Source organism: Galleria mellonella, unplaced genomic scaffold, assembly GCF_026898425.1.
Source record: "Galleria mellonella isolate WM207_F2 unplaced genomic scaffold, CSIRO_AGI_GalMel_v1 utg133, whole genome shotgun sequence".
NCBI lineage: Eukaryota > Metazoa > Arthropoda > Insecta > Lepidoptera > Pyralidae > Galleria > Galleria mellonella.
The window spans coordinates 302,016-326,504 of NW_026441990.1; the positions used below are offsets into that span (position 1 = coordinate 302,016).

Consider the following 24,489-nt stretch of genomic DNA (forward strand, 5'->3'; position numbering starts at 1 on the left):
TATACTAATATATAATATATTGAGTAAAAACCACTAGTCTTAACAAAACATAAAATATTTTTAGTGAATAAAATGGTCAGAATCAACTAATAAATATAAGATAGAAGTAGGAAATGAAACTTTTAAGGAGATAAAAGAGTTTATAATTGAAAAACGATTGAGGTGACTTAGCGAACTAAAGACGGGTCGATTCTGAGACGCCGTTTCTACCTATGTGTAAAATTATCGAGATCTTCATTGTAATGACTAATATGAATTAATATTCTAAGATTTAAGTCAAAATTATTGTAACTTTAAAATATGATTGTTCATAAAATAGTAATTTCTTGAAATTATCAAAATATTAAGAGATTAATTTGGAAAAATGACATCTCAGAATCGGCTTTACTGATAGATCTATATATTTTTTGCAGGTATCTATACATAACTAATACATACAAAAACCGAGGACTAATACAAACATACTGCCACATACATACATGTATAGCAATGCTTATGTTTATAGGCGACGGTTATCACTTTCTATCAGATGGGCCGTCGGCTTGTTTGCCATTCTAAGTTGCATAAAAAAAAATTACAAAAGTTTATATTGTCCAGGTATATTGTCCATTGTAAGTTGCATAAAAAAAAATACAAAGGTTTATAATGTCACAAGAAAATTGAAATAAAGAAAACATTTTACTATTGGCATTAAGTTTATTTGTGTATGTAAATCAAATACAGGCTGGAAGGGCTCGAGCCAATATGACCGCCCTTTATATTATAACTATTTAAATTTATACAATAATCGTTAACCACTTAGTACTCAATCATATTCAACTATGTCCAACTTAATACACCAAAATTGGATTTAACAATATTTAACCACAGAATATAAACGGGTTGGTGTTGCGGTGTTTCTGTGCAATTATTAATATAACACTTTGTTAGAGATCAATCACGTTACATGTTAACATGTAATTGGGGGGAAAGGGATTGTTAGCAATGGAGTTTGACAGACCCATTGTTAGCAGTATGCCTTATTAGGTCGACCTCCACGTGGTTCCCCCTGGAAACCATCGTGAACAATTCTTGTTGAATTCGTCACGATGGGCTAACTGACCTGCTTCATGCTCACTTATCATCCTTCACTGGTGCCCCGCCGGTGTATATCGATAGCGCGGGTGGTGTTACCATTCCATTATCACCCATTAAAAACATGTTAACATGTAATTTTATCTGATGGCTTCTTTTAGATTTCCATTCAGATATAAAGCTTAGCGCGCCGAGTAACTACAGTAATGGAATTTCGAAATGATTCTATGACCTGTACGGCTTTTTAGCCGACAAACTTTCTATTTGGACATAAACTACGTTGTGTATCGTCCTTCAACAGCGCAGACCCTCATATCAATGCGTCATATTCATAATTAGACAAAATATGAAATTATTGTAAATTCTACACGGCTACATATGAATAAAGCCTATGCACATCAAAACTTTCAGTTATAACACAATCACATATTGATATTAATATTTCAAACAACATAACTAAACTGTAACAAAATATATATATAAAAAAAAAAAATAAAAAAAATGGAAACAAAACAAAAATTTGTAAAAAGTATAGAAGTCATTGCTACATATTTCTGCCAGACAAAAGATGACAAAGTACACTTTTAATTCACATCAAAGCACATAAATTAGTGCAAGGGGAAAAATACTATATAAAATATTATACTATATTCACGTAAATATCATACCTCTATCGTAATGTGCATAGGCCTCAATAAAGTCGTTTTAAAACATATATAATATTCAATATGTAAAGAAATCACGGAACAAAAATCTAGTACACACTTGTATGTAATATACTAGTTGATTGATAAGCCCAAGTGGCCATATTCGCGACTTGTATCAAAAATAAATAAAATTTTAACTAATACAACACAAATGAATAAAATATTTTTATTTTAAATACAAATCGTCTAAATATGGGCACAAAAAAATCCAATTTCCACTACATTTTTGTTCTGTGGCAACATTTATTTCATGGGAGAAATTGACAAATTATTACTGAACGTTACTAGGTCACCCTGTTTAAAACAACACGAAGACATCAGTCTTTCACGACCAAACCAACTACTATGAAATACATCGAACAACTACAACACGGGTTATACAGTCTTATACAATATCGTTTTTGCTGAATACCTATGTACATAAGTCTAATAAACAGACTCATTATGATTAATTTATTGAAAATATTACATATTTTTTTTTTTTGTAATTGAAAAATTCGAAGCGGGCGGGGTTTGAACGCGCTCCTCTCTAGGTACAGAGTCATTCAGTTTTAATACACTAGAGCTATTACTTCCTAAGGGTCGTGGTATCGTATGCATAGAATAATAAACCTACAAAATGTAAGGGTACAAAACTTAGCAGAAAAAAAAACAGAGTAAAAAGTTATTGTAGAAATATTAAAAATCCATCAATACTTTTATAAATTGCTATAATTTTATATATTTGACTAGTGACCTGCTCCGGTTTAGCACGGATACAAATGCTGATCATTACGGATATTTTGATCTATCTTGTAGCGTTCAGCATGCGTTTGCAATGTAACCGCAAAAAATGTTTATTTACTACATTAGAAACCTCTAAAATTATCAGTATTTCTCTATTATATTATGCATATATAATATTATACATATAAACCTGCTTAAATTTCTCTATCTATTAAAAAAAAAAACCGCATCAAAATCCGCTGCGTAGTTTTAAAGATCTAAGCATACATAGGGACAGATAGACAGCGGGACGACTGTTTTATATGTAGTGATAGTACAAAATCATTCTTAGTCCCAACATACACACGTCGTTTTCTTTGCGCTTATGATAAGTACACGGGACATGGAAAATTTTCACTATATATTTTCTGTAATGTACATTTAAGCATTAATGAGAGCAATGCAACGAACTAACGAAGTTGAGTCGGAATCAACTGGGCTGCAGTCCAGGTGACACATGTGCAGTGCTTGTAAGTCTATTTGAAATGTGTTGCGCACTAAGTATTCAGAAACACGTTCCGTCATCTATATACGAGAAAGCACTAGTTCAAACCCCGCACATTTAGATATTTTCAATACAAATTACTCTCTAATAATTATGTTAAATGGTAGTAATTATTTAGCAGTTATTTATTGGGACGTTTTTTAAAATAATATTAACGAGACATCGGTTTTTACTTTATCTATTTACAGTAGTACATCTAGTTACTTCGAACGCAGATCGTGCTGTGGACCCCCCATTGTAGTTCAATGATGGAACATATTTAATAATACCAGAACAAGATTTTTCTCAGATACACAAATAAGATCAATCAATAAAAAAAAAATTGCATAAACGAAATTTTGGCGCCATTTTACTTTCAAAATGGCGCCAACATAGCTTCAATGGCAATACTCTTTAACAATAATTATGTAAATAATACAGTATTTTCTTTTTTTTTTTTAATATTAACCCATTCTATGTTTGAAATAGTAAGAAGTAAATGGGCTTGCACCAATTCTAAACAAAAGCTATTATTACGCCATTTTTCCACGCTCTGCATTATTACATATTTCTTTTTTTTAATTTTGTAAGATTGAAAATAGAATGCCAAATTGTCTGTAACTAGCTTAAGATTACGCACATTAATAAAATAAAATTATCTACTTAACATTAACGTGAAGTTTCAATTAAAATATATCAAATCACGAACACAATTTAGTCTGTGCATGAATTTAGAATTGTGTTAATAAAAGTGCTAAATTATTTCTCAATTGAAGTGTAACACTGAAAAATAAAAAAACTCCACAATACACAATTTAAATATTAATTTAAGTAAATATAAAAAAGGATGTATTAATAAAATTATTATATTAATTGTTTATTGCTTGAGCCATAGACTCAATATAGAGTACAGCCCGGCAATAGAAACTTCAAAATCCTTGCCATATTTCTTTATATCATAAAATAATATAATTACACAAATATCACATTTATTGTAATATTTTCATGTTTCTGAGCATTTTTAGTTTTAAATACGCTAAAGCCAGATTCTACTTTTCTTCAAGACGTTGAATTATACAATATCTTCAATTCTATGTTAAATAATAAGCATTATGTAATAAGGAATTGTAAATATTGTCTAATCCGAGCAATATCTTAAATACAAAGGTAGCACTATCTCTAACTTTATCTCACTCAGAAACACAGAGCCATATCTACCAACGCGGCTCATAAAATCTTTGACGATCAATTGAAAATAAGTCTCAAATGCATCTTTGAAAGACGCATGTTTGTTCGTAGCGTAATTCAATCGGGTTTATTTAAAATATAAAAAAGCAAATTATATACAAAGAAAACAATAAAATATATTACAATCATATCAACAATAAAAGCTATATGAATATCTATTTCAGACAATAAAAATAGACAAACTAATGGCACGGTTTTTAACACGTGTTCTAATATCTGATAAGAAAATGTTTACTGATATTCATTGGTGGGTAAACACAATAATGCTATTATACTGTGCCGTTGGTTAATGTCAACTTAATGCCATTCATTACACGAACAAACAAACATGCTATTTCAGATCACGAAATATATGTAAAAATATCTATAAAGCAAAATTATTTTACTGCCATGTGTTGCTTGCTACGTTCGCGTTCGGTTGCGCGAACGCATTAGGAAAACTCTGCCCTAAATTTAACCCGCTAAACTGTTGCTGCAACTGTTGCGCAGGCTGTTGCGATTGGTTGAAGAACTGGTTATTTTGACCAAAGTTCTGTGTTCCTTGCAACGGTTGCTGTAACGGCGCGCCGAACTGTGGCTGGAACTGACTACCCATAGGTTGGAATTGATTAAATTGCATACCATTTTGTGCTGGCATATTGTTATACGGTTGCTGAGGGTACACCCCTCCAAAAGGGTATGATTGCTGTACAGGTTGGACAGGATTGAATTGGTTGCCTAGATTTGTGGATGGCGTTTGACTGTACAGTGCTAATATACTGTCTTTAGTTAGTTTTGATTTTTCCTTCTCCGTTGGGGCAGCTTGTTTGAAGAAATTCTCCTCTTCCGTTTTTAAATCTGGCTTCACTTCCTCAGGTTTAGGTTCCACGGGTTTCTCTTGTGGTGCAGAGAAGAAACTGGAGAAAATATCATCATTTGAGGGTTTGGTGTCTGGTTTTCCTGTGTCTAAACCGAGGAGGTCTGCAGAGCCATTTGAGGGCTTGGTTTCAGCTTGAAGGGTGGGTGTACTTCTACCTAATTTCGGACTCACTGATGACTTCGGTTTTGGTAAGCTTGGTATAACTTCGGATTTCTGTAACATGAATGTTTATGTAGATTTTAATATAATGCACTGTTTAGTATCTTACTACCAAATCTCTGATTTAATATGACTGTAATTGATTATTGAGGCGTTACAAATTATAACAAAAACATTACCAAAATATATAATAAATTCCATTGAAGAGTGGGATATGGCAGTGAATGTATAGAGTACAAAGGAATAACATCTGAGTCCTCAGGAATAATCTGTAATATTGTTTTACTGGTTTATCTTTTTCAAGTTAGTATAGTTTTAATCATACTGCTGATAGCAGAATTACATTCTAAAGTGTACTTGAAGTGTAGACATAAGTTAAAACTAATATATATTTATTTTGCTAGTACATGTCACTTACATTATATTTTTTATCACTGCTGGTAGGTGCAGGCAGTGGACCCACACCTGACGACGACTTCTTTTTCCGTTTCTGACGTTCCATTTCTTCGTCTATCTCTTTATCCCTAAAAATAAAAAAAAAGGTTAATGCCTTTTTTGTTAATAAACCATATAAAAATTAACTCGAATAAGCGTATTGTCTAATAAATTCCATTATTATCATTATTATGTTAGCCATTATCTGTCCACTGCTGGACATAGGCCTCACCCATAGACTGCCATAAAAAACGGTCCTGAACCACCTGTATCCATTGATTATTTACAATACATTTAAAGTCGTCACTCCATTTAGTGGAGGGTCGTCCTACACTGCATTTGCCTGTACAGGGTCACCTACTCAAGAGCCTTATAATCATTATAATCATTATCACCAAATTACTTCAATTTCTAAATCTATAAAAAAATTGTAATCAATCAATAAATAAAACAGATGGCTCAGAAACCACCGATTTTTTTTTGCATTGCGGTTTACTCTACTTAACATTTAGTGTTTATTTTACTTCAATCGGTTCATAAATACAGAAGTTATATCAATCTAAACAATCACATATAAAATGCTGTAAAGTAACCGATCAGTTGAGTCGGTTGGAACTTTTTTATTGTAAGTATTGATTTTCGAAAATTCTATCTACTAATGCGAAGCCTCATCGGATTACTAATTGTGAATACCATTACTCCAAATAGCATCAATAAAAATGACGTTGACGTAATATCATGATCAACTTTAAATTGTAATTATTGATTTTTTTTTTGTACTAAACAACAAAGGAATATTGCAAGAAGAGATGTAAAAAAATCGAATGTATTTTGGATTGTATTTCTTATGTAATAAGATACATACTGGACGCAGCTTCCATATTCAGTTAATCCAGCCATTTCACTTTCCATTCTGAAATTTCTTTATAATTCTATGATGAATTACTAACCAGTTGACTTTGGGCGTGGGCGGTGGCACCCATTCTTTGGCGATGTATTTCTTCTGCTCGTATTTGGCGCGAATGAAAGCCTCTAGCGAGGAGTCGTTCTGCGGTCGTCGAAACGAGTCAGGCAGGTTCGCCTCGTACACTGCCCGCGCACGGGAGTTGCCCATTTGTTGTAGAGATACCTGGAGTTGATATTAAAATTTCTTCAGAGTACGCAAACGTAACGCAATTTTTTAGCATCAAGCAGGCTGTATGCTTATTTGCCTTGCCTCTTTTTTATATAAAAATAGCATATATTGAAAAAAAATCTTATATATTGAAAGATTATGTTTACAAAACCATTTTAAAATGAAATTCAAAAAGAGAAAGTTTCAAATTTGTCTGTATTTTGTGTGTTTATGCCAAAAGATTAATGTGACTCTTTACCATTTTGCAGAATATGTGCTTGATTGCCATTTTCATTGCATTACAAATAGTTGTAACATTTTGGGATGTATAATATTTACCACTTGCTCCGGAGTCCATGAGTCCAAATTAACGCTCTTCACTTTAGAGATGTGCACGCCAAGGTTCCGATGGATGCCCGCGCACCTGATGCATAAGAATATACCTATATTCCATGACGCCCACCGGGGACCTGCAATTATAATAAAAGGATTATCAAAAGATGTGTTTAAACAAAGTAAAATCAAAATTTTTTTTATACAACTTAGAATGGCAAACAAGCTGACGGCCCAACTGATGGACAGTGGTAACCGTCACCTATAGACATGAGCAGTACCATGGACATAACAGAGTATACTGTTTCGTCCATGATACCCCCCATGCGTTGCCATTCCTGAGGACTCAGGTGTTATTCCTCTGTACCCAGTCAATGCACGCCATATCCCACCCTTCAAACCGAAACACAGCCATGCAAATACAACTGCTTCACGGTTGAAACACGAATGGGACAGAGGTACCCAAGCAATCGACTTTTGTACAAAGTCTCCCTCTGGTATAAGTATTTTATTATGTGTAATATTAAATTTTTCATCAGCCCTTTTTTTCTTCCTTTTTTTAGCTGTTTGCTAGTTAAGGGGCCAAGAATATTAACACTACATAGTATAAAACCAAGTCGCTTCCAGTCTGTCTCTATGTATGCTTAGATTTTTAAAACTACGCAACGGATTTTGATGCGGTTTTTTTAATAGGTAGCATAATATAGTAGAAAAACACAGATAAATTTAGAGGTTTCTAATGTGATGTAATGTGCACCCACCTGTGCAAAGACGGGGCGGGTCACTAGTTCTTAATAAACTACATTGCACATTTATAATATTAGTAAGAACTAGGTGACCAGACAGACACTGTCCTGTTTAAATTTCTAATTGCTTTCCTCCTTTCTTAAAAATAAATTGTTAATCTTAATTCTATTATAAACATAAAAAAAAATAGCTGAAGTAATGCGCTAACCAACGAAGAGCATTTAATATTTATTTATATACCTAAATATATCTTAATACGTAGTTATTTCTAACAAGATGAATTATCTAAACAATGATTTAATCAAGAATGCAACGAGTACAAAAAAAGAAAAAAACCACAACCGCGAATTGATTGTATTAACAATCAATTCGCGGTTGTGGTTTTTTTCTTTTTTTGTCTGCTCTAAATTCGAAATTTAAAATATAAGTACGTATTTACAAGATTTACGTTTGGTATATTCCAAACTATCGGTTGCAATGCAATCCTTACTAAAACGGTACCGATATATAAATATAAAAGTGAGTTTGTACCTATATACCTCTTGGTGTTCAATCAACCGATCGTTTTAAAATTTGGTATACACGTACTAAGTATATGGGATGGAAAAGGGGTAAAAACTACTATTTATTACGGTTAATCAATATATACTGGTGATGTGTATGAAGTCGCGAGTAAAAGTTATAGCGATATAATACAATTTGATGATATTAGAGTGCCGAAAATTAAACCTAACGATTACGCTACATTAACGCCGCTATAATATTTACACACAGTTCAGAACAAGTAACAATAGCCTTTCCCACGAGGGAATGACTAGATTGTTGTAAGAAGCTATTCACAACAATATCTGTGATGACACATTGTATTATGGTATTGTAATGGGGTTAATAAATCCTACTGCTAGCAATATACCCTCCTGTCAGGTCAACCACTACGTGGTTCCCCTGGAAACCATCTTGTTTAATTATTGTGAAATTCTAACTGCTAACGGATTTGCTTTCATCTTCACCTATCACGGTTCACTGGCGTCAGCCGGGATTACCATTCCATTATCATCCAGACATATTGTATTATAATATAAATATATGTGTATTGTAATATATCACCACATGGATATGATATTATCACATAAAGCATTTACATATTTGGGGGCGTTTTCAGATATTTGAATATAACTAATGTTAGGTTTGCCGTGTGGTTCTGGCATAGAATGGTAACCCTTTCCTTTCCCGTGGATGTCGTAATAGACGGCTGAGGGAACTTAATGGTCAAAAGATGGGCAACGACGTCCCTCTTAAAACATCACAAAAAGCCTAACTACGGTTGCCAAGCAACTACTGGGAAAATCCTTGTTTAAGAGGGAGGCCTATGTTCAATAGTCAGTAACGGTCAGTTTTTTTTTATTATTATTTTAAAAGCTTTTACCTCCTTCAGGTATATTAGCTCTATCATACCCTGAACTGATTTCTCAAATAAAACTTAATAGCTGAGTTATATATAATCAATATGTCTATAGGGTCAATCTGAAAGTATATCCTCTTAGAAAACAAAAGTATTTTCAAAATCGGTTTATAAATGACAGTTCTATAAACGACATATGAACGCTATGAAATAACCTTGATAATAATTTTGAAAGGTAAACGAAATTGATAATATGCTTGTGCTGGGTTGTTATATTTAATTGTTACAAGGTTGAATTGCACACATATGTTATGAAATGCACACTATGATCAATTGTGCAAATATACTTTATATCGATTTCTATGAAATGTTAAACCAGGGGGATTAAAAAGGTAAGGTTGACACTAATAGTACAGTGACCTCTGTGGCGTGGTAGTTTAACATTACGGTAGCGGGTTCAATATATTTTATCATAATGACATTTACTTTGCAGAAACTACTTAATTTAATCTTAAGCAGATGGTGTTATATTAATGTAAAGTAAATTTTATTATAATTTGTTTGCAACAGAGTTTTGAACCACCATTTTTCTTATTCTTAGCATAACACACTTAGTAAAATATGACTGACCATGGGCAGTGGTAGTCACTTACCATCAGATAAGCCGCATGCTTGTTTGCCTCCTATGTTGTAAAAATATTAAGTGTTGGTAATATTAGTGAAATATTCACCCAAAAATTAGCAACTTTTAGAACGTAGTTAAGAAAAAAACCCTTTCCTTTGGTAATATACAGTAGTAACATAAAAATTCTAAAGTCAATGGTACAAATAAAAAAAAGAGAAATTTTGATATATATTAAAATTCCCGATATCATAAAAAAGAAGAAAAAATTTAGTAGATTTAAAAAACTAGATTATAAGTTTATTATAAATACTTTATAATAATTTGTAAATTATAATAAAATGTCATCCACCATACAATATACTAACTAGAAATAGGGTTCCTGTAATAAGTAAATAAATAAATAAATAAAGGAGATAATTATTTTTTCCCCATTTTTTTTACATATGTTTACAACATTGGTTACAACATGCCATGAAATACTCACACATAGCACAAGTGATTTGAAATTTATTATACTGTATGCGATTGTTATCTTGCTTTCGTTTCTCTATGTTTTATTATTTTTGTATTTGAACAGTGAAGCAAATTTACATTTATACTGATAATATAAAGAGAAGATTTGATTGTTTATTTTAAAAACAACTCAGCTGATTTTAAAAATTCTTTCATATATATAAAGCATACATAAACACATTATCAAATACATTATATGTGAAAAACATAGGCTATGTATTATTTTCGTAAACTCTATATAACCATATACAGCCAGGCCAGATCACTAGTTAGTACATAAAAAAGATCTGTCAGCATTTTGCCATTCTAAGTTTCATAAAAGACAATCTTATTGCAGTTATTACTTGAGAGATACAAATTGTTAAACATAAGTTTTATCCTCTTTGATATCACTATACAGATCCATAAACATTCATTTGTAAAGACAGTTATTGTTATTCATATGTTCATTATCATATTTATCTTATCATTGTATTTGGTAGTATGAAAGTTACTAGGCATTATGATAAAACCAATTTGTATTAAAGCAATCACTTATGTTTATAACTTTGCTTTAATTTGAAAGTAATACTACTCCAGAATTTAGTCATGTTAAACATATAAAAAAAGATGTGATTTTGATTTCAGATTTGTAATACAAGGTTACACTGAATTTTGTGTTCTACTAACAAAATTGAAGATTTTTCATACAGAAATATGGCCTTAAAAACAACAAATACTTTAATAACATGTCACATTCAGTTGTCAAGTTAAAAGTCTAAATTTGAGGGGAAAAGATTGTTATTAATGGGGACTAGCAGCCCCATTACAAATAATATACTCTTTCAATCTCTATCCAGTTCCGTCCTTTGAGTACTATCATCAAATTCTGATCAATTTCTCATATTGGGTAAATGGGTTTGATTTCATAGTCATTTAGCATTACTTACTAGTACATAGTGATAGACAGCATATACTCATAGCACAGGCAGAGCTACAATTCTATAATCACCCTTAAAAAAATATGGCACAATGGAAGCTTACTAAGAAATAGTTATTACAAATAGTACGATATATATATTAAATGCTTTAGAATTATTAAAGAAAAATGTATAAAAATAGTAACATGTTTTATGCATTATAGTTACTGTTATGGCCATAGTGTTCACTGATGATTGATAGGCAGTAATAGGCTCATATATTAATATTGAGTCAATAACAAGATAATTATTAGAGGACCAGTGAGTCACTGAATAAATTTGGTACTACAGATCGTTGTTGGGCGAAGATCCACATTTGCATTGTTATTGATGTTTGATAATTGCAAAACTAAATATATGTTTCATATATTCTTTAACATCATAATATGTGTACGTATAATTAAAAATAAGCCACTGAACAAACAATAAAACGAATGAAAAAATCGTACCTTTCGCATCGCAATCTACACAATATTTGTTGTCCTCATCCTTTAACATCTGCATTAATATGTTCTGACATCGATCCTGGATTTGTTTAGCGCGATCTTTTTCACTTTTCGAAGTCATCTCTGTGAATTATTCTTTGCAAACGATATGAAATTCAATAAAAATGGGTGGAATGCTTGTTTGTTGAAGGAAAGAGAGAGACCATAGACGAAATTGACAGACCATTGATGAGGTGTATTGTCATTTTTGTCATTATTTTGTTTATGAAACAATCGGAATGTCTTTAAATGTATATTACCTATTTATATTATAAAATCTTCAAACTATCTATTAATGTATAATTATTCCATAAACCGAATATAGGTAAACCATATTTTATTTTAAATGAAGATAATTGAGAGACAAAAAAATCTTTGATGGAGACGAACCATCGATTAAAGATAGTACTTGAAGAAACGGTCGTGCTGACAGCTGTCAATTTGTCAAATCAAAACTTGTCATTGTATGTTATTGTATTGTATTTTCAATTTTCGTCTACCATTTTACCTATTTCATTGTTATTAAATATTTTTTTCGCAGTTTCTAAATCTTTCTTTGTTTAATGACAGTGAACAGAATGAAACGTTTATGAAACTTATACAAAACATTTGGACGTTCCCTTATCATTTTCAAAATTATATCTAATTACTGTGTATTATTTTTCTATAATTCCATGTGTTATTTTTATTATTAAATAATGGGCAATCAACTAGTAGGTGTTGCTCCGTCACAAATATACCCGGTGGAACATTATCTAAATGACCATGTGGACTTAAAGTTTGATATAAGGTAATTGTCTTTATGTTTTTGTCAGTCATCTGGTACACTGATGCATAATTTTGTACCTATATAACATTTAATTGTCGATAACCACCTCTAAACCGCCTCTTAGCGGGTGTTATAAGAAGCGACTAAGGGAGCTTATGATGGAGGGATGGGTAGCAGCATCCTTTTTAAAACATCACCAAAGCCTAACTGGGATGCTGCCCATCCCTTGACCATTTATATATTTTTTTATTTATGTTATTTATATTGATATTAATTCTCTATAATGCAATATTTATTTCTAGTTTGGGATCCACAAGGTTTCTCAAAGTGGCGCGAGCTCGCTCACAAGAAGGACTTGTTGTGGTGAAAGTATTTGCTGTACATGATCCATCACTTCCTTTGGCTGAACACAAAGAAAGAATATTAAAAATAAAAGAACAACTTGCATCTGCTTTTAATTGTTTACCATTCCAGAGAGTTGTGGTAAGTACTGGTTAAATTGAACATGTTTATATAGCAATACAATGAGTTTATCTATCTACCTATCAATTTATCAGATAGCATATAGCTAGCCAGTACATACTAGCTCTATGACAAGTATAATTTTCAACTGACTTTAATAATGAGGTGGTTCTCAATTCCATTCTATTTTTTTTATATTTGTTACCTCATAACTTCCTTCCTTTTAATCGAATTTGGATTTCTTTATTATTTGAAAGGATATATTTAAAGATTGGTCTTGTAATAATTTTAACAAAATCAGTTCAGTTGTTTAATTTTAAGACAAAAATTTTGGTAAGGTTTTGTTCCAATAGAAGTAAATTTTTTGTGGGACACAATATTTAATTATTATTTGAGTGAATAATGAGACATATTATATGTGTGTGTTATATGTTGTATATATGATGTGTTGGTCAATATTCCAAGCTTATTAAATAGATTTAATTAGTTTATTACTAAACATACATTTATATAAACAAGATAAAGTAACCCACACAAAGGTTTTCCTCTGATAATTAAAACAATAAAGGAACATCGAATTTGAAGACTTGTGAATTAATTCAAGACTAAACTTTATTTTCAGCTCACTGACAAAGCAGGTTTATTAATGCGAGAGTATTGTAAATACAGTGTTTATGATCGTATGTCAACAAGGCCATTCCTGACAGTGCTGGAGAAGAAATGGATAACTTTCCAAGTGTTGTATGCTTTGCATCGTATGCATAAGCTGGGTATATGCCATGGGGATATTAAGGTTGGTTTTTAATGTTTTGCAAACTTTTAATACGGTTACTAGATGCTAATAAATGGTTAATAGATGATAATGGAATGGTATGTTGGTGGGGCATCTGTGAGAGATGATAGGTGAGAATAAAGAGACAGGTCAATTAGGCCATTATGCCCATTAAATTGACAGTCTGTGATGTCCAATATTGGTACAAATAATAAATAGATTAAAACATTTATAATTTTTGCTTCTGTGTTGCAATTGTTTATCATTTTTTAAAAGAAATTAAGAATTTTCAACATATCTGATTGATTATTTTAAAAGTGCTCTACATATGAACTAAAATGTTAATCAAGCAATAATGTACTTATTAAGCTAACACTGAAAATTTGGATTTTGATGGCAAAAAAGTATTTGAAAAATCCTAAAGTAAAACATGAAGTGGGCGCAAAGTTTTTAGTGGTATATTTATATGCAACATATTGTATGACTAACTTACATATAAAGATACATTGAAATGCTTCAATTCTTTTTGAACATTGACACATAATTTCCATACTTCATTATGAGCACTCTTAATTATTTTTTTCTTTTTTTATTTAAATTAAATACTATTTTTGATTAATTTTTTTTAGCTGGAAAATATAATGGTCACATCCTGGCTGTGGGTGTTACTAACTGATATTGCATCCTTCAAACCCACATTTTTACCTGATGACAACCCAGCAGACTTCAGTTACTTCTTTGACACATCTCGCCGGAGGCTATGTTACGTAGCTCCGGAGAGATTCGTTCGGGCTCCAGATCCACATAACAGGACTGTGGTAAGTTGTACCATAGAATTTATGTTCACATCAAATTCTTTAAGGGTGAACTAAGAAAAAAGAACATACAATATTGGGCAAACTAAGTAAAAGATTTTTTTATTCTAATTTTTGTGGAGGTTTCAGTACACCTGGCTGACTTGCCAGACTTACAGGGAATGTCTTAAATCTTTAACCATAGATTTACCCATAGATAGGCGTTTAGTATTGCGACTGCCAGGTTGACTGAGTATAACATTAATATTACCATCATATAAAGGCATATCCCCCAGAATTCACAATCTCTGATTGCAATTCCGACCATATTCCACCAGCAAATGTAAAAGGCCTTCTATTTTATTATAATATGTACAAGTAAAAAATAAAATAGTTATTTAACCCATCACAATACTGACTTGTTTTCAGTGATGAATATCATGACTGACAATGAAAAACTGAAGAGTATTAATTATTGCTTTTTACAGGGAGATGATAAAGCCGGTGGTTTTTTGTTGAACGAGTCTCCATGCAAAGTTGGTGAACTGGTCCCGAGCATGGATATATTTTCAGCTGGGTAATATTCTTTTTAATTATTTTAAATTTTTTGTGACATTAGTGTTTAGTTTGAAAATAGAAGAGTAACAATTTTTCAATGGAATATTTTTGAACAAAACCTTATATATTTATTTAGTATGAGTAGGCCTATCCTAATATTGTTATGCTGGTCAGACGATTTGGTGTTATGGTTTTATTTCGAGTTTTTTTGTTACAATTACTAGATAAGTAGTTGGAGAATCCATGAGAAAGAGTGACACATATTCCTACTACATCGCTACACTATAAAGATCTGGGAGTTGATAGATCTGGTTAATTAAAAACTTTGTTTCTTACAGTTGTGCACTTTTAGAGCTCTGGAACGATGGAACCCCAGCACTAGATTTACCAGGTCTACTGGCGTACCGAAGCGGTGAAGAGCGACCCAGCACAATGACCTTGAAAGAAGGAGCCGATCCCCGGCTGCGTGATTTATTGCACTCGATGACAGAACGGAATCCTAAGGACAGGAGAAGTGCAGAATTGTACTTAGACGAAGCACGTGGCAGGTATTTTGAAGATTATAAAGCACTACTTATTAAAATTTCCTGTTTATTTTACTCTTTCTTGATGGAAAACATAACTTTATGAGTAATAATGACGTGATAGCCGCCTATGCAGTTTGTATAAGCTGATAGGGCACCAGTGAGGGATGATTAGTGAAAATTAAATTGAAATTTACTAGATCATCAGATAATTAAAAATTACATCGAGATTGACTGAGGAAAAGAAAGATTTTATTTAGGAAATAATGGGTGATCTATCACTAATAGTAATCACTTTCAGAAAACCTTTTAAAGGAAATATATTTCATAGTCCCCAAGATACAGGTCTGGCCTAGTTTGGGGACTGATGGTAATGCCCGTTTCCTCGTTGAATAAAAATTGTAAAAAAAAAATTGTAAATTGTACCTTTTTAAACAGATTAAATATTTTCATTTTTTTCCAGGCTCTTCCCAGAATACTTCTACTCGTTTCTCCAATCGTACATGTTGATATTCTCAGCTCAACCAATTCTACCGCCAGACGAGAAAATACTCCGCATCCACCAGGATATCAGAAATATCATAAAGATTTTCACTCAGCCATCAGACACTAAAAACTATAGAGATTTAGTGGACGAAACGACAGACAATCACACCACAGACAATATAGAGACGTTAAGGAAAGATGGCTTTAAAGTGATGACTGTTAATGTCGGTGAATGCGACGATGAAGATGATAAAGTGAGTTGAAATCACATAAATCGCGATTATTACTTATAGAACAGAATGTAGAATAATTATAATAATTCTATCAATTATTGATAATCCTTAAATTTTATTTTTAAACGAGTTGCGAAGGTCAAGGTTCTCAGTTAATCCAAGTATTTTTGTGACTGTATTACAAAATTTTCTCGCCTATTCTGAACTTAAGGTCAAATGCAATAAGTTTTAAAATATAACAACTCGAAATAGTTTCATTGAAACCGTAACGATTCTTCCAGTTTCACAATCGACAGCATCGATCTAACTAAACATAGATTACTCTCTTCTCATATCTAGCATATTAAGTTAACTTGTATTAGAAGGAGATGCTCTGTAATAGTATTTTATATTGGAACGGTGTTTCGATATAACATTATATGATTTAAAATATATCAGTGAAACTGCAGGTCTACCATGAAATGAAATTCCCAAATTTCGGACTCAATTTCGTGTTTTTGTTTATACCAAAATCGGACCAATAAATGGAGTTTACCATTTCGTTCGTCATACATCCTATCATAAAAGTCCAAAGCACCAATATTTTAACATTTTTAATATTTTCAAACGGCATGTATTATGTAATTTTAACATCAAATGTGTGTTTCGTTTGGCTTCGAAATTTCGGAAAACATTTCATGGTAGGCCCTCTGTTTTCTTACTGAAACAGGAAGAGGTGTAAAAGGTTCCCTATTTCACCTATTTTAGACCACTTCTACCTGGACCGATTTCCATTTAGTAATTAATAGGGTATAGATACTTCAATATTGATCCCATATAAATTTTGTAATAAAAAATGCCGTTTTTCTTTGTAAAATTTATATTTGCGATACACGATTCTGTGTATGAATGGGTGCTTACGAGTGTCCATGTATGCGTGCTCTATATGTTTATGTGTACATACGTCATATTTATATCTATACTAATAGAGAAAAGATTTGATATTTTATATGTTGTTTTGTTTAAATACTACTTCATCGATTTTAATTCTTACACCTATAGATTGCTATATTATTAGCGAATAACAGTGTATCCAATCAGATAATTATATAGTAAATATTTGTTTTAAGAGGGAAGGAGACACGGCTCAAGATAGCGAGGGTTTGATATTGATAACCTCGTTGGTAACATCCTGTATAAGGGGGTTGCACCATTGCACGTCGAAATTGTACGCATTGGAGATACTACAGTTGCTGTGTGAAAATTCTAGTTCTGAAATAATATTGGATAGAATACTGCCTTACATTGTAAGTATTGCTTAATTTTGTAACTTAGATAGAACTGTTATTTTTTAATACAACAGAGTTTAACAAAACTTTATCTATGTGATTTAATAGAATAGAAATAATCTTTATTTAAATAGACTTATTTTCAAGCTTTTAAAATCGTCAATATTTTATTATTGTACTGTTGCTGGGTTCGAGATGTTGTTACCTGCTAAGAATAATCAGCAAGAAACTTAATAGGTACTTTTTTGTACAAGAAAATTTTACATTCTCATTAGTATTGTGATTATAATTAGAATAATTGGTATAATAATGTTAAAAGGGTATTCAATTAGAGTGGTGCTAAAGTAGCAAGCGTGTAAATTTTAAAGCTAATAAAAGAGTAAAGTCAAACTTCCGCTTTTTAATGTCCAACTTTTATTAATTTTTAATACTGAAATTTATTTACGCACATAGGGATAAAGCAATCAAAATATTTTTAGCGAAAAATTGTATGGAGTTACTCTATTTTATCATCATCATTTTCCTACCATTATCCCAATTATTATTTGGGGTCGGTGTAATATGTTTTTATCCATAATACAAAAAGATTTGGCCTATAGTTTTATGACCGGCCGCCTGCCTGACGTCGACACTCTTTGAGTTAATCTATATATATAAACTAAATATGTAACATTGAGCATGTGATGTTCTACGGACTGAAATTTCCGGTTACTTTGACATCGATACGTGTGGGGCCCAGATCCACCTGTCGCACGACAAGGCGGCGCGCGTGCGTGCGGCCGGCGTGTGCGGCGCGGCGCGGTGCGTGCGCGCGGCGGCGGCGGCGGCGGCGGCGGCGGCGGCGGGCGGCGGCGGCGGCGCGGCCGCGCTGGCCTGCAACGTGTTCCCCGAGTACGTGCTGCCCGAGCTGGCGCCGCGCGCCGCCGATCCCGCCGTGCCGGTGCGGATCGCCTACGCCAACAACATAGGTCAGTGCACTATCGGGGAACGGGCTTCATAGTAAAAGCGACTCAACAGTCGTACCCTCTTGACAGAGTGATCGTGCTTTTTATGATGATAGTGGATCATTGAAGAGGCCTTCCTTCGCGATTGAGATGCTCGCAATGTGTCTCCATCTTCTGCTCACATCCGAGCGAGAGTATTCCACAATAAACTGCTGTGTGGCTGTTTTGATGAGGTCAGTCGTAGATCACTAACGCAATGGACTGATCTCATCAAAACGGCCACACAGCAAAAATATGCGATACAAGGCAAACTTTTTCGGGGTAGTTTGCCTTGTATCGACCCTTGGACAATTAGACGTTTCATACGATTTTCATTTCGGATGATATGGCTGAATTACTTGAGAATTCGTATTGGAACAGTCAACTATAATCTCTCTCTGATTTTCAGTTCGTTCAAAAGTAACTACAGTCTCTATAATTGTAATGCCACTTAATATTGGCCATATATATACCATATATATACTAGCTAACGACCCACTTGATGGAAATTAGTATCTGTTGTCTATAGTCATAAACAGCGCCTTGGGCATCATATACTGTAACGCCCGTAATACACTTCGTGTGTTGCTACTTCCAAGGACTAAAGTGTTATGCCTCCGTGTCCTGTAATTTGACTACTACAGTCCCCTCTTCAAACTTAAATATATCCATACAACGTTTAAACATACAAGGGATTAACGTTTTAGTTCTTATGTGTTTAAATTAATTATTTAAAAGTATTCTACTAATTAATTAAAACGGTAACCATAGAATACTGTTTCACATAAATCTTCCACTAAAAATATTGTACCTATTTCATATTTTGCTTCGGAAATCCAAAGAAAACTTTAAAAAATGTTAAGTGGTTTTTAAAAATTGACAGATAACTGCGATGTTGCCATTAATTCGATAAGCTAAAATATAAACGCTTCTAAATGTTTAGTGTATTAATACTTATCTATTTTATAGCAAAACTCGCGGAGACCGCAGTAAGATTTCTCGACCAAACACAGAACATGTTCGACAAAGAGGCCGCCAATATCAACTACGAGACTGAACTGTCCGCGTTACACGAAATGGTGAGTATTAATCGAATTCTTAAAGATTGGATTCTCTCTGGCTATATCTATGAATTAAAAATTTAAACACAATCGGGGGGTGTTCAAATATTACGTGATGAATTGAGGGGGGGGAGGTGTAAAAAGTTACAATGCATTTTAGAGGTGGAAGAGGGGATTGAACAACACTTTACGTAACAATTTTTTTTTAATTTAAATAATAAATTAGGGAATAATTTCCTAAGTTGGCAACACTTTTTTGTTATATTTTACGGGAAATCCCTCGACTGTATTGTATTTGTATTTTGTTTGCGTTGCCAGTATTCGTTAGGTAAAAAGATCTCATGTGTGTTATGTATCGTTTAGGGAGAGGCAGAAGTGTAAAAAATATGTAAATAAATAATAATAATAAAGTAAAAATCTTTAAAATTGTGTTACATAATATTTGAACATCCTCTAAGATACTAGCTGTCACCTACGGCTTTGTTTGCATGATCGGAATATGTTGAATGCCCGGGATAAATAGTCGCCTATCCTGAATAATGGCTGTATGTTAAATTTCAAAACAATGAAATGATGAATGCTGTGTTATGTAAGATTTACCTTATTAATGTATTCCGTTACTTCGCTATAAATAAATAAAAAAAAAAAAAAACCTATTACAGGTACGCTCAACAGTTTTGTCTTTACTCACCGATTCGCAAGCGGTCGTGAAACGAGCTCTGGTTGATAACGGAATAACTAAACTATGCATATTCTTTGGGAAACAAAAAGGTAAATATTTAATTTGCTTATAATTTATGTTTTTTTTTTATACAACTTAGAATGGCAAACAAGCTGACGGCCCATCTGATGGAAAGTGGTAACCGTCGCCTATAGACATGAGCAGTACCGTGGACATAACAGAGTATACTGTTTCGCCCATGATACCCCCCCATGTGTGCCTGAGGACTCAGGAATGGCAACACATTGTCTCTTTATCTTGCTTTTATGTAATTAAGTATTCGTTTTGCTTGTGTACATATTCTTAATCTTTATTAACCGTATCATACTTTGAAGGGAACAATAGAGTTCTCTTATATAGTATTCATTCATTCTCCTTCACAATGACAAAGGAGATAGACAGATTCAGCCGAAAAAACATGCATATTGTTTATGCGTCTGATAGTATGTTTTTGCCTTTATTTAACTAAACCTCTTTTGTAGCCAACGACGTGATACTGTCGCACATGGTGACGTTCCTAAATGACAAGGAGGAGGTGGCGTTGCGAGAGTGTTTCTTCGAACGAGTGGTGGGAGTGGCGGCGTACGTGGGCCTCCACGCGGCGCCCATACTCGTGCCTTTACTACAACAGGTATGGTGTATTGAAACAATATCACTGAATCAGTGATAACGTGTGAACAGCGCCATCTAGTCACAAACTAAGCAGAAATTTTACTGTAATATATATTTGTTTATATATGTTTGTTCATATTGCTATCTATATAATAGTGTAGCCTACCCTTATTCTTTTTTTTCTCAATATCCTGTACCTAAAGATTGATTGGAAGAGATTGCTTAGCGATAAAAGCCTCCTTTTGTTTAATTTCTCATTAAAACTTACTGTATTTATTATCTTTACAAATGGTGCGGTAAAGTGTAAAATAAATAAATAAATATAATAATAACAAGTGTCACATAATAACACCAGTTTATCATTATGAGTGTTAGACAACTGGTTTCTTAAAATAGTTTTGATTATAAAAAAAAAAAAAACAAAATAATTTTGTTAAAATACTGCATACCTACATAGAACTCAACATGGTTTATAGTCGTGTTGTTAAAAGTTTATTCTCTTTCAATTATAAAGTCCTTGAAATCGTCGAAGATATTAATTTGTATTCACATTAATTTATAACTTGAGAAATTTAGCTTTTAATGAAGTAATAACAAGAGCCGATTTTATTTTTATTACACATTATTTCTGTTTTATTCTTTTCAAGTGGTAGACCGTCATTTTATTTGCCATTATAAATATACTGTATACTTATGGCATAGAATCGTTAAATTAATAAATATCCTATTGTACCAGGGCCTAACAGACCAGTCGGAGTGGATTATAGCGAAGGCGCTACGAGCTACCAGCAGCTTGGCGGAGTTGGGGCTATTGCCGAAGCAAGCTCTCTGTGATCTAGTGGCGGAGAGCGCGGTCTACCTTGCACATCCTAATTTATGGGTATGTATGGGCCTATACACAGTGAAATGTAAATAATTTACATCATTTTATAAGAAAGTGTATTATGTCAGTAAAAGTGATAATTTTTACCGCAGAAATGTACAGTTTTTTTTTATACCACGAAGGTGGCAAATAAGCTTACAGCTCGTCTGATGGTAATCGGTTACTGTTTGACGCTTGCAATACTAGAGGTACCACGTGCGTGTTACGAACCTTGAAGAAACCTTAATATAGAGTATATTAAGGTATTTTGAAAACCTCCATACTGTAGTCTCTAGAGAAAACTCATAGCTTCGCTACATATAAAATAATAATAAAATGCATTTTATTTCTTTACATTCATTTATCTACCACTCTCAGTTATTCAAACAATTTTAAAAACACTGGTAAGAATACTCAGTTTCCAAACTCTTTTGAACAAGATTAAGCATGACGTATGCGCCATCTACTATATTAATGTGGATAAATTAATATAAAAAATAATTTCAGATACGCCACGAAGTGTGCGGGCTGGTGTCGTGCGTGGCCAGCCTGCTGAACCCGATCGACGTCAACTGCAAAATACTGCCGCTGGTGTGGCCTCACCTCAAGCATAAACTTATACAAGTAAATATATACCTACCACAATCATCACATCATCATATCAGCCCTTAACCGTCTATTGCTAAACATAAACCTCCCTCTTAGGGGTTTGCCAGTGGTTGCCACGCTCGGTAAGCGGATTGGTAACCACAGTTAGACTTTAAAGATGTTTTAAGAGGGACGTCGCTGTCCATCCCTCGTCCTCCCATAGTCGCCTCTTACAACATCCACATCCAGGGGTGGCCTATTCTACGCCGGGACCACACGGCCACCACAATACTGTATAGAATATAATGACTTCCCGCCTTTCTTCAACTTACCATTCTGTCTACCATATATACCATCTGTGATTTATATGGTATATAAACTGGGTACACAGGAATAACACCTGAGTCCTCAGGAATGGCAATGCATGGGGGGTATCATGGGCGAGACTGTATACTCTGTTTACCATTCTAAGTTGTATAAAAAAAAAAACAAAATCAATCAATCAGGAGGGGGGGGGGGGGGAAGGTAATTTTTAGTATTAGGAAATAGTGGTGCTATTACTATCTTGCAACGTGACTCCTGCATACCATTGTGGTCATCTTACATAGTATTTTTTTATTTTTCACTATTTACTGTTGAAATCAAATAATAAAATGTCAATAGTAGTTCTTGTTTATAATTCTTAGAATGGCACACAAGCTGACGGCCCACCTGATGGAAAGTGGCAACCGTCGCCTATAACCATGAACAGTATCATGTACATCATAGATACTGTAATGTCCAAGGTACTCTTCATACGTTGGGAATAGAAAGGGACTGTTAGTAATGAAAGCTACCAGCCCTGTTGCTTAGCAATTTACTCTGTCAGATCTACCTCCACGCGGTCCCTTGAAATCATCGCGCTTAATTCCAAATCATCATGATGGGTTATCTGACCTGCCTTTTAATCCTCACCAATTCTTTTTTCACTAATGCTTCGCCAGCGTATACCGTTATTGCAGGCGAAGTTATCATTCCAATATCACCCATTGAAAACCCCCTCATGCGTTGCCATTTCTGAGAACTATGACGTCATTCCTCTGTACCCTGTAATGTTACTGTAGTAGTAATAAAGATAAATAGTCATCAACAGAGCTGTGTTCAGGTGGAGAGGGCCGAGCTGGTGCTGGAGAGTCTCGCGGAGCCGATACCGCGGAAGGTTCTAGACGCCGTGCTGAGGCACGGAGACGTCGACCGGCTGGTGCATACACTGCGAGACAGGAGGAATGCAAGACTCAAGGTAACTACTACTACTTGGGTATCTTTGTCCCGCTCGTGTCTTTGCAAGCAATTACGATTGCGTAGATGTGCTGGTTTGAAGGCAGAATATGGTAGGGAAAATATGGCAGGAATAGAAATGCATGCAATCTGGTATCTTTATGTAAATCTTACTAGTATAATCTATACTTATAATAAATCTGTAGGGAGGTCAATTCTGTACATGAAATATATTTCCAAAATAAGTATCAGGGGTTGATTAGTGATTGATATTGATGCCAAAAATGCAATCAGTAAATTTTTTGTCTGTCTGTCTGTATGTTCATTATGGAAACAAAAACTACTCGATGGATTTTAACGAAACTTAGTACAATTATTCTTCATACTCTTGGGCAGATTATAGTATACTTATCATCACGCTACGATCAATAGGAGCAGAGCAGTGAAGGAAAATGTTAAAAATGTCGACCCGTGCGACGCCGGGACGGATCGCTAGTAAAATATAAATATGTAGATTATGTCTGTATATGCAAGATATTTAGGGAAAATTAATATGATTTGTTTTCCTGACGGACCTAAAATCTGGAGTATGTTTTATCTTGATATGCTGTCTACAAGTGGAGACTTTGT

At 33.5% G+C, this 24,489-nt stretch overlaps 2 protein-coding genes across 4 annotated transcripts in view; one reads left to right on the forward strand and one right to left on the reverse strand.

Moving 5' to 3' along the window:
- Nucleotides 1-676: 676 nt before the first annotated feature.
- On the reverse strand, nucleotides 677-12,088 carry LOC113511151 (stromal membrane-associated protein 1). Its single transcript, XM_026894754.3, has 5 exons — nucleotides 11,874-12,088; nucleotides 7,185-7,315; nucleotides 6,682-6,860; nucleotides 5,715-5,820; nucleotides 677-5,350 (listed from the first exon to the last, which is right to left on the reverse strand). Exons 1-5 carry the CDS (start codon nucleotides 11,989-11,991, stop codon nucleotides 4,661-4,663), a joined length of 1,224 nt encoding a protein of 407 aa, XP_026750555.2. The 5' UTR covers nucleotides 11,992-12,088; the 3' UTR covers nucleotides 677-4,660.
- A 280-nt stretch (nucleotides 12,089-12,368) lies between these two features.
- Nucleotides 12,369-24,489, forward strand: part of LOC113511033 (phosphoinositide 3-kinase regulatory subunit 4) — a 33,087-nt gene continuing 20,966 nt past the window's right edge. For 2 of the 3 annotated variants that reach the window (XM_026894598.3, XM_026894599.3), the window contains exons 1-15: nucleotides 12,369-12,699; nucleotides 12,981-13,161; nucleotides 13,763-13,933; nucleotides 14,542-14,730; nucleotides 15,195-15,283; nucleotides 15,603-15,812; nucleotides 16,252-16,528; nucleotides 17,617-17,793; nucleotides 18,515-18,743; nucleotides 19,728-19,837; nucleotides 20,482-20,590; nucleotides 21,023-21,171; nucleotides 21,889-22,032; nucleotides 22,522-22,638; nucleotides 23,747-23,881. In XM_026894598.3, the coding sequence (XP_026750399.2) occupies nucleotides 12,608-12,699; nucleotides 12,981-13,161; nucleotides 13,763-13,933; nucleotides 14,542-14,730; nucleotides 15,195-15,283; nucleotides 15,603-15,812; nucleotides 16,252-16,528; nucleotides 17,617-17,793; nucleotides 18,515-18,743; nucleotides 19,728-19,837; nucleotides 20,482-20,590; nucleotides 21,023-21,171; nucleotides 21,889-22,032; nucleotides 22,522-22,638; nucleotides 23,747-23,881 (2,379 nt within the window). In that variant the 5' untranslated portion in view covers nucleotides 12,369-12,607. Of the gene's footprint in view, nucleotides 12,700-12,980; nucleotides 13,162-13,326; nucleotides 13,474-13,762; nucleotides 13,934-14,541; nucleotides 14,731-15,194; nucleotides 15,284-15,602; nucleotides 15,813-16,251; nucleotides 16,529-17,616; nucleotides 17,794-18,514; nucleotides 18,744-19,727; nucleotides 19,838-20,481; nucleotides 20,591-21,022; nucleotides 21,172-21,888; nucleotides 22,033-22,521; nucleotides 22,639-23,746; nucleotides 23,882-24,489 lie in introns of those variants that run through there. The other variant, XM_052903226.1, reaches the window with a different exon arrangement.

What these genes read in the sequence shown, in the direction of transcription:
- LOC113511151 (XM_026894754.3), bottom strand. Translation starts at nt 11,991, where the DNA reads ATGACTTCGAAAAGTGAAAAAGATCGCGCTAAACAAATCCAGGATCGA. An exon ending in TGTAGATTGCGATGCGAAAG is followed by an intron (nt 7,316 to 11,873) that starts GTACGATTTTTT and finishes TTATAATTGCAG; the next exon opens with GTCCCCGGTGGGCGTCATGG. An exon ending in CATGGACTCCGGAGCAAGTG is followed by an intron (nt 6,861 to 7,184) that starts GTAAATATTATA and finishes TATCAACTCCAG; the next exon opens with GTATCTCTACAACAAATGGG.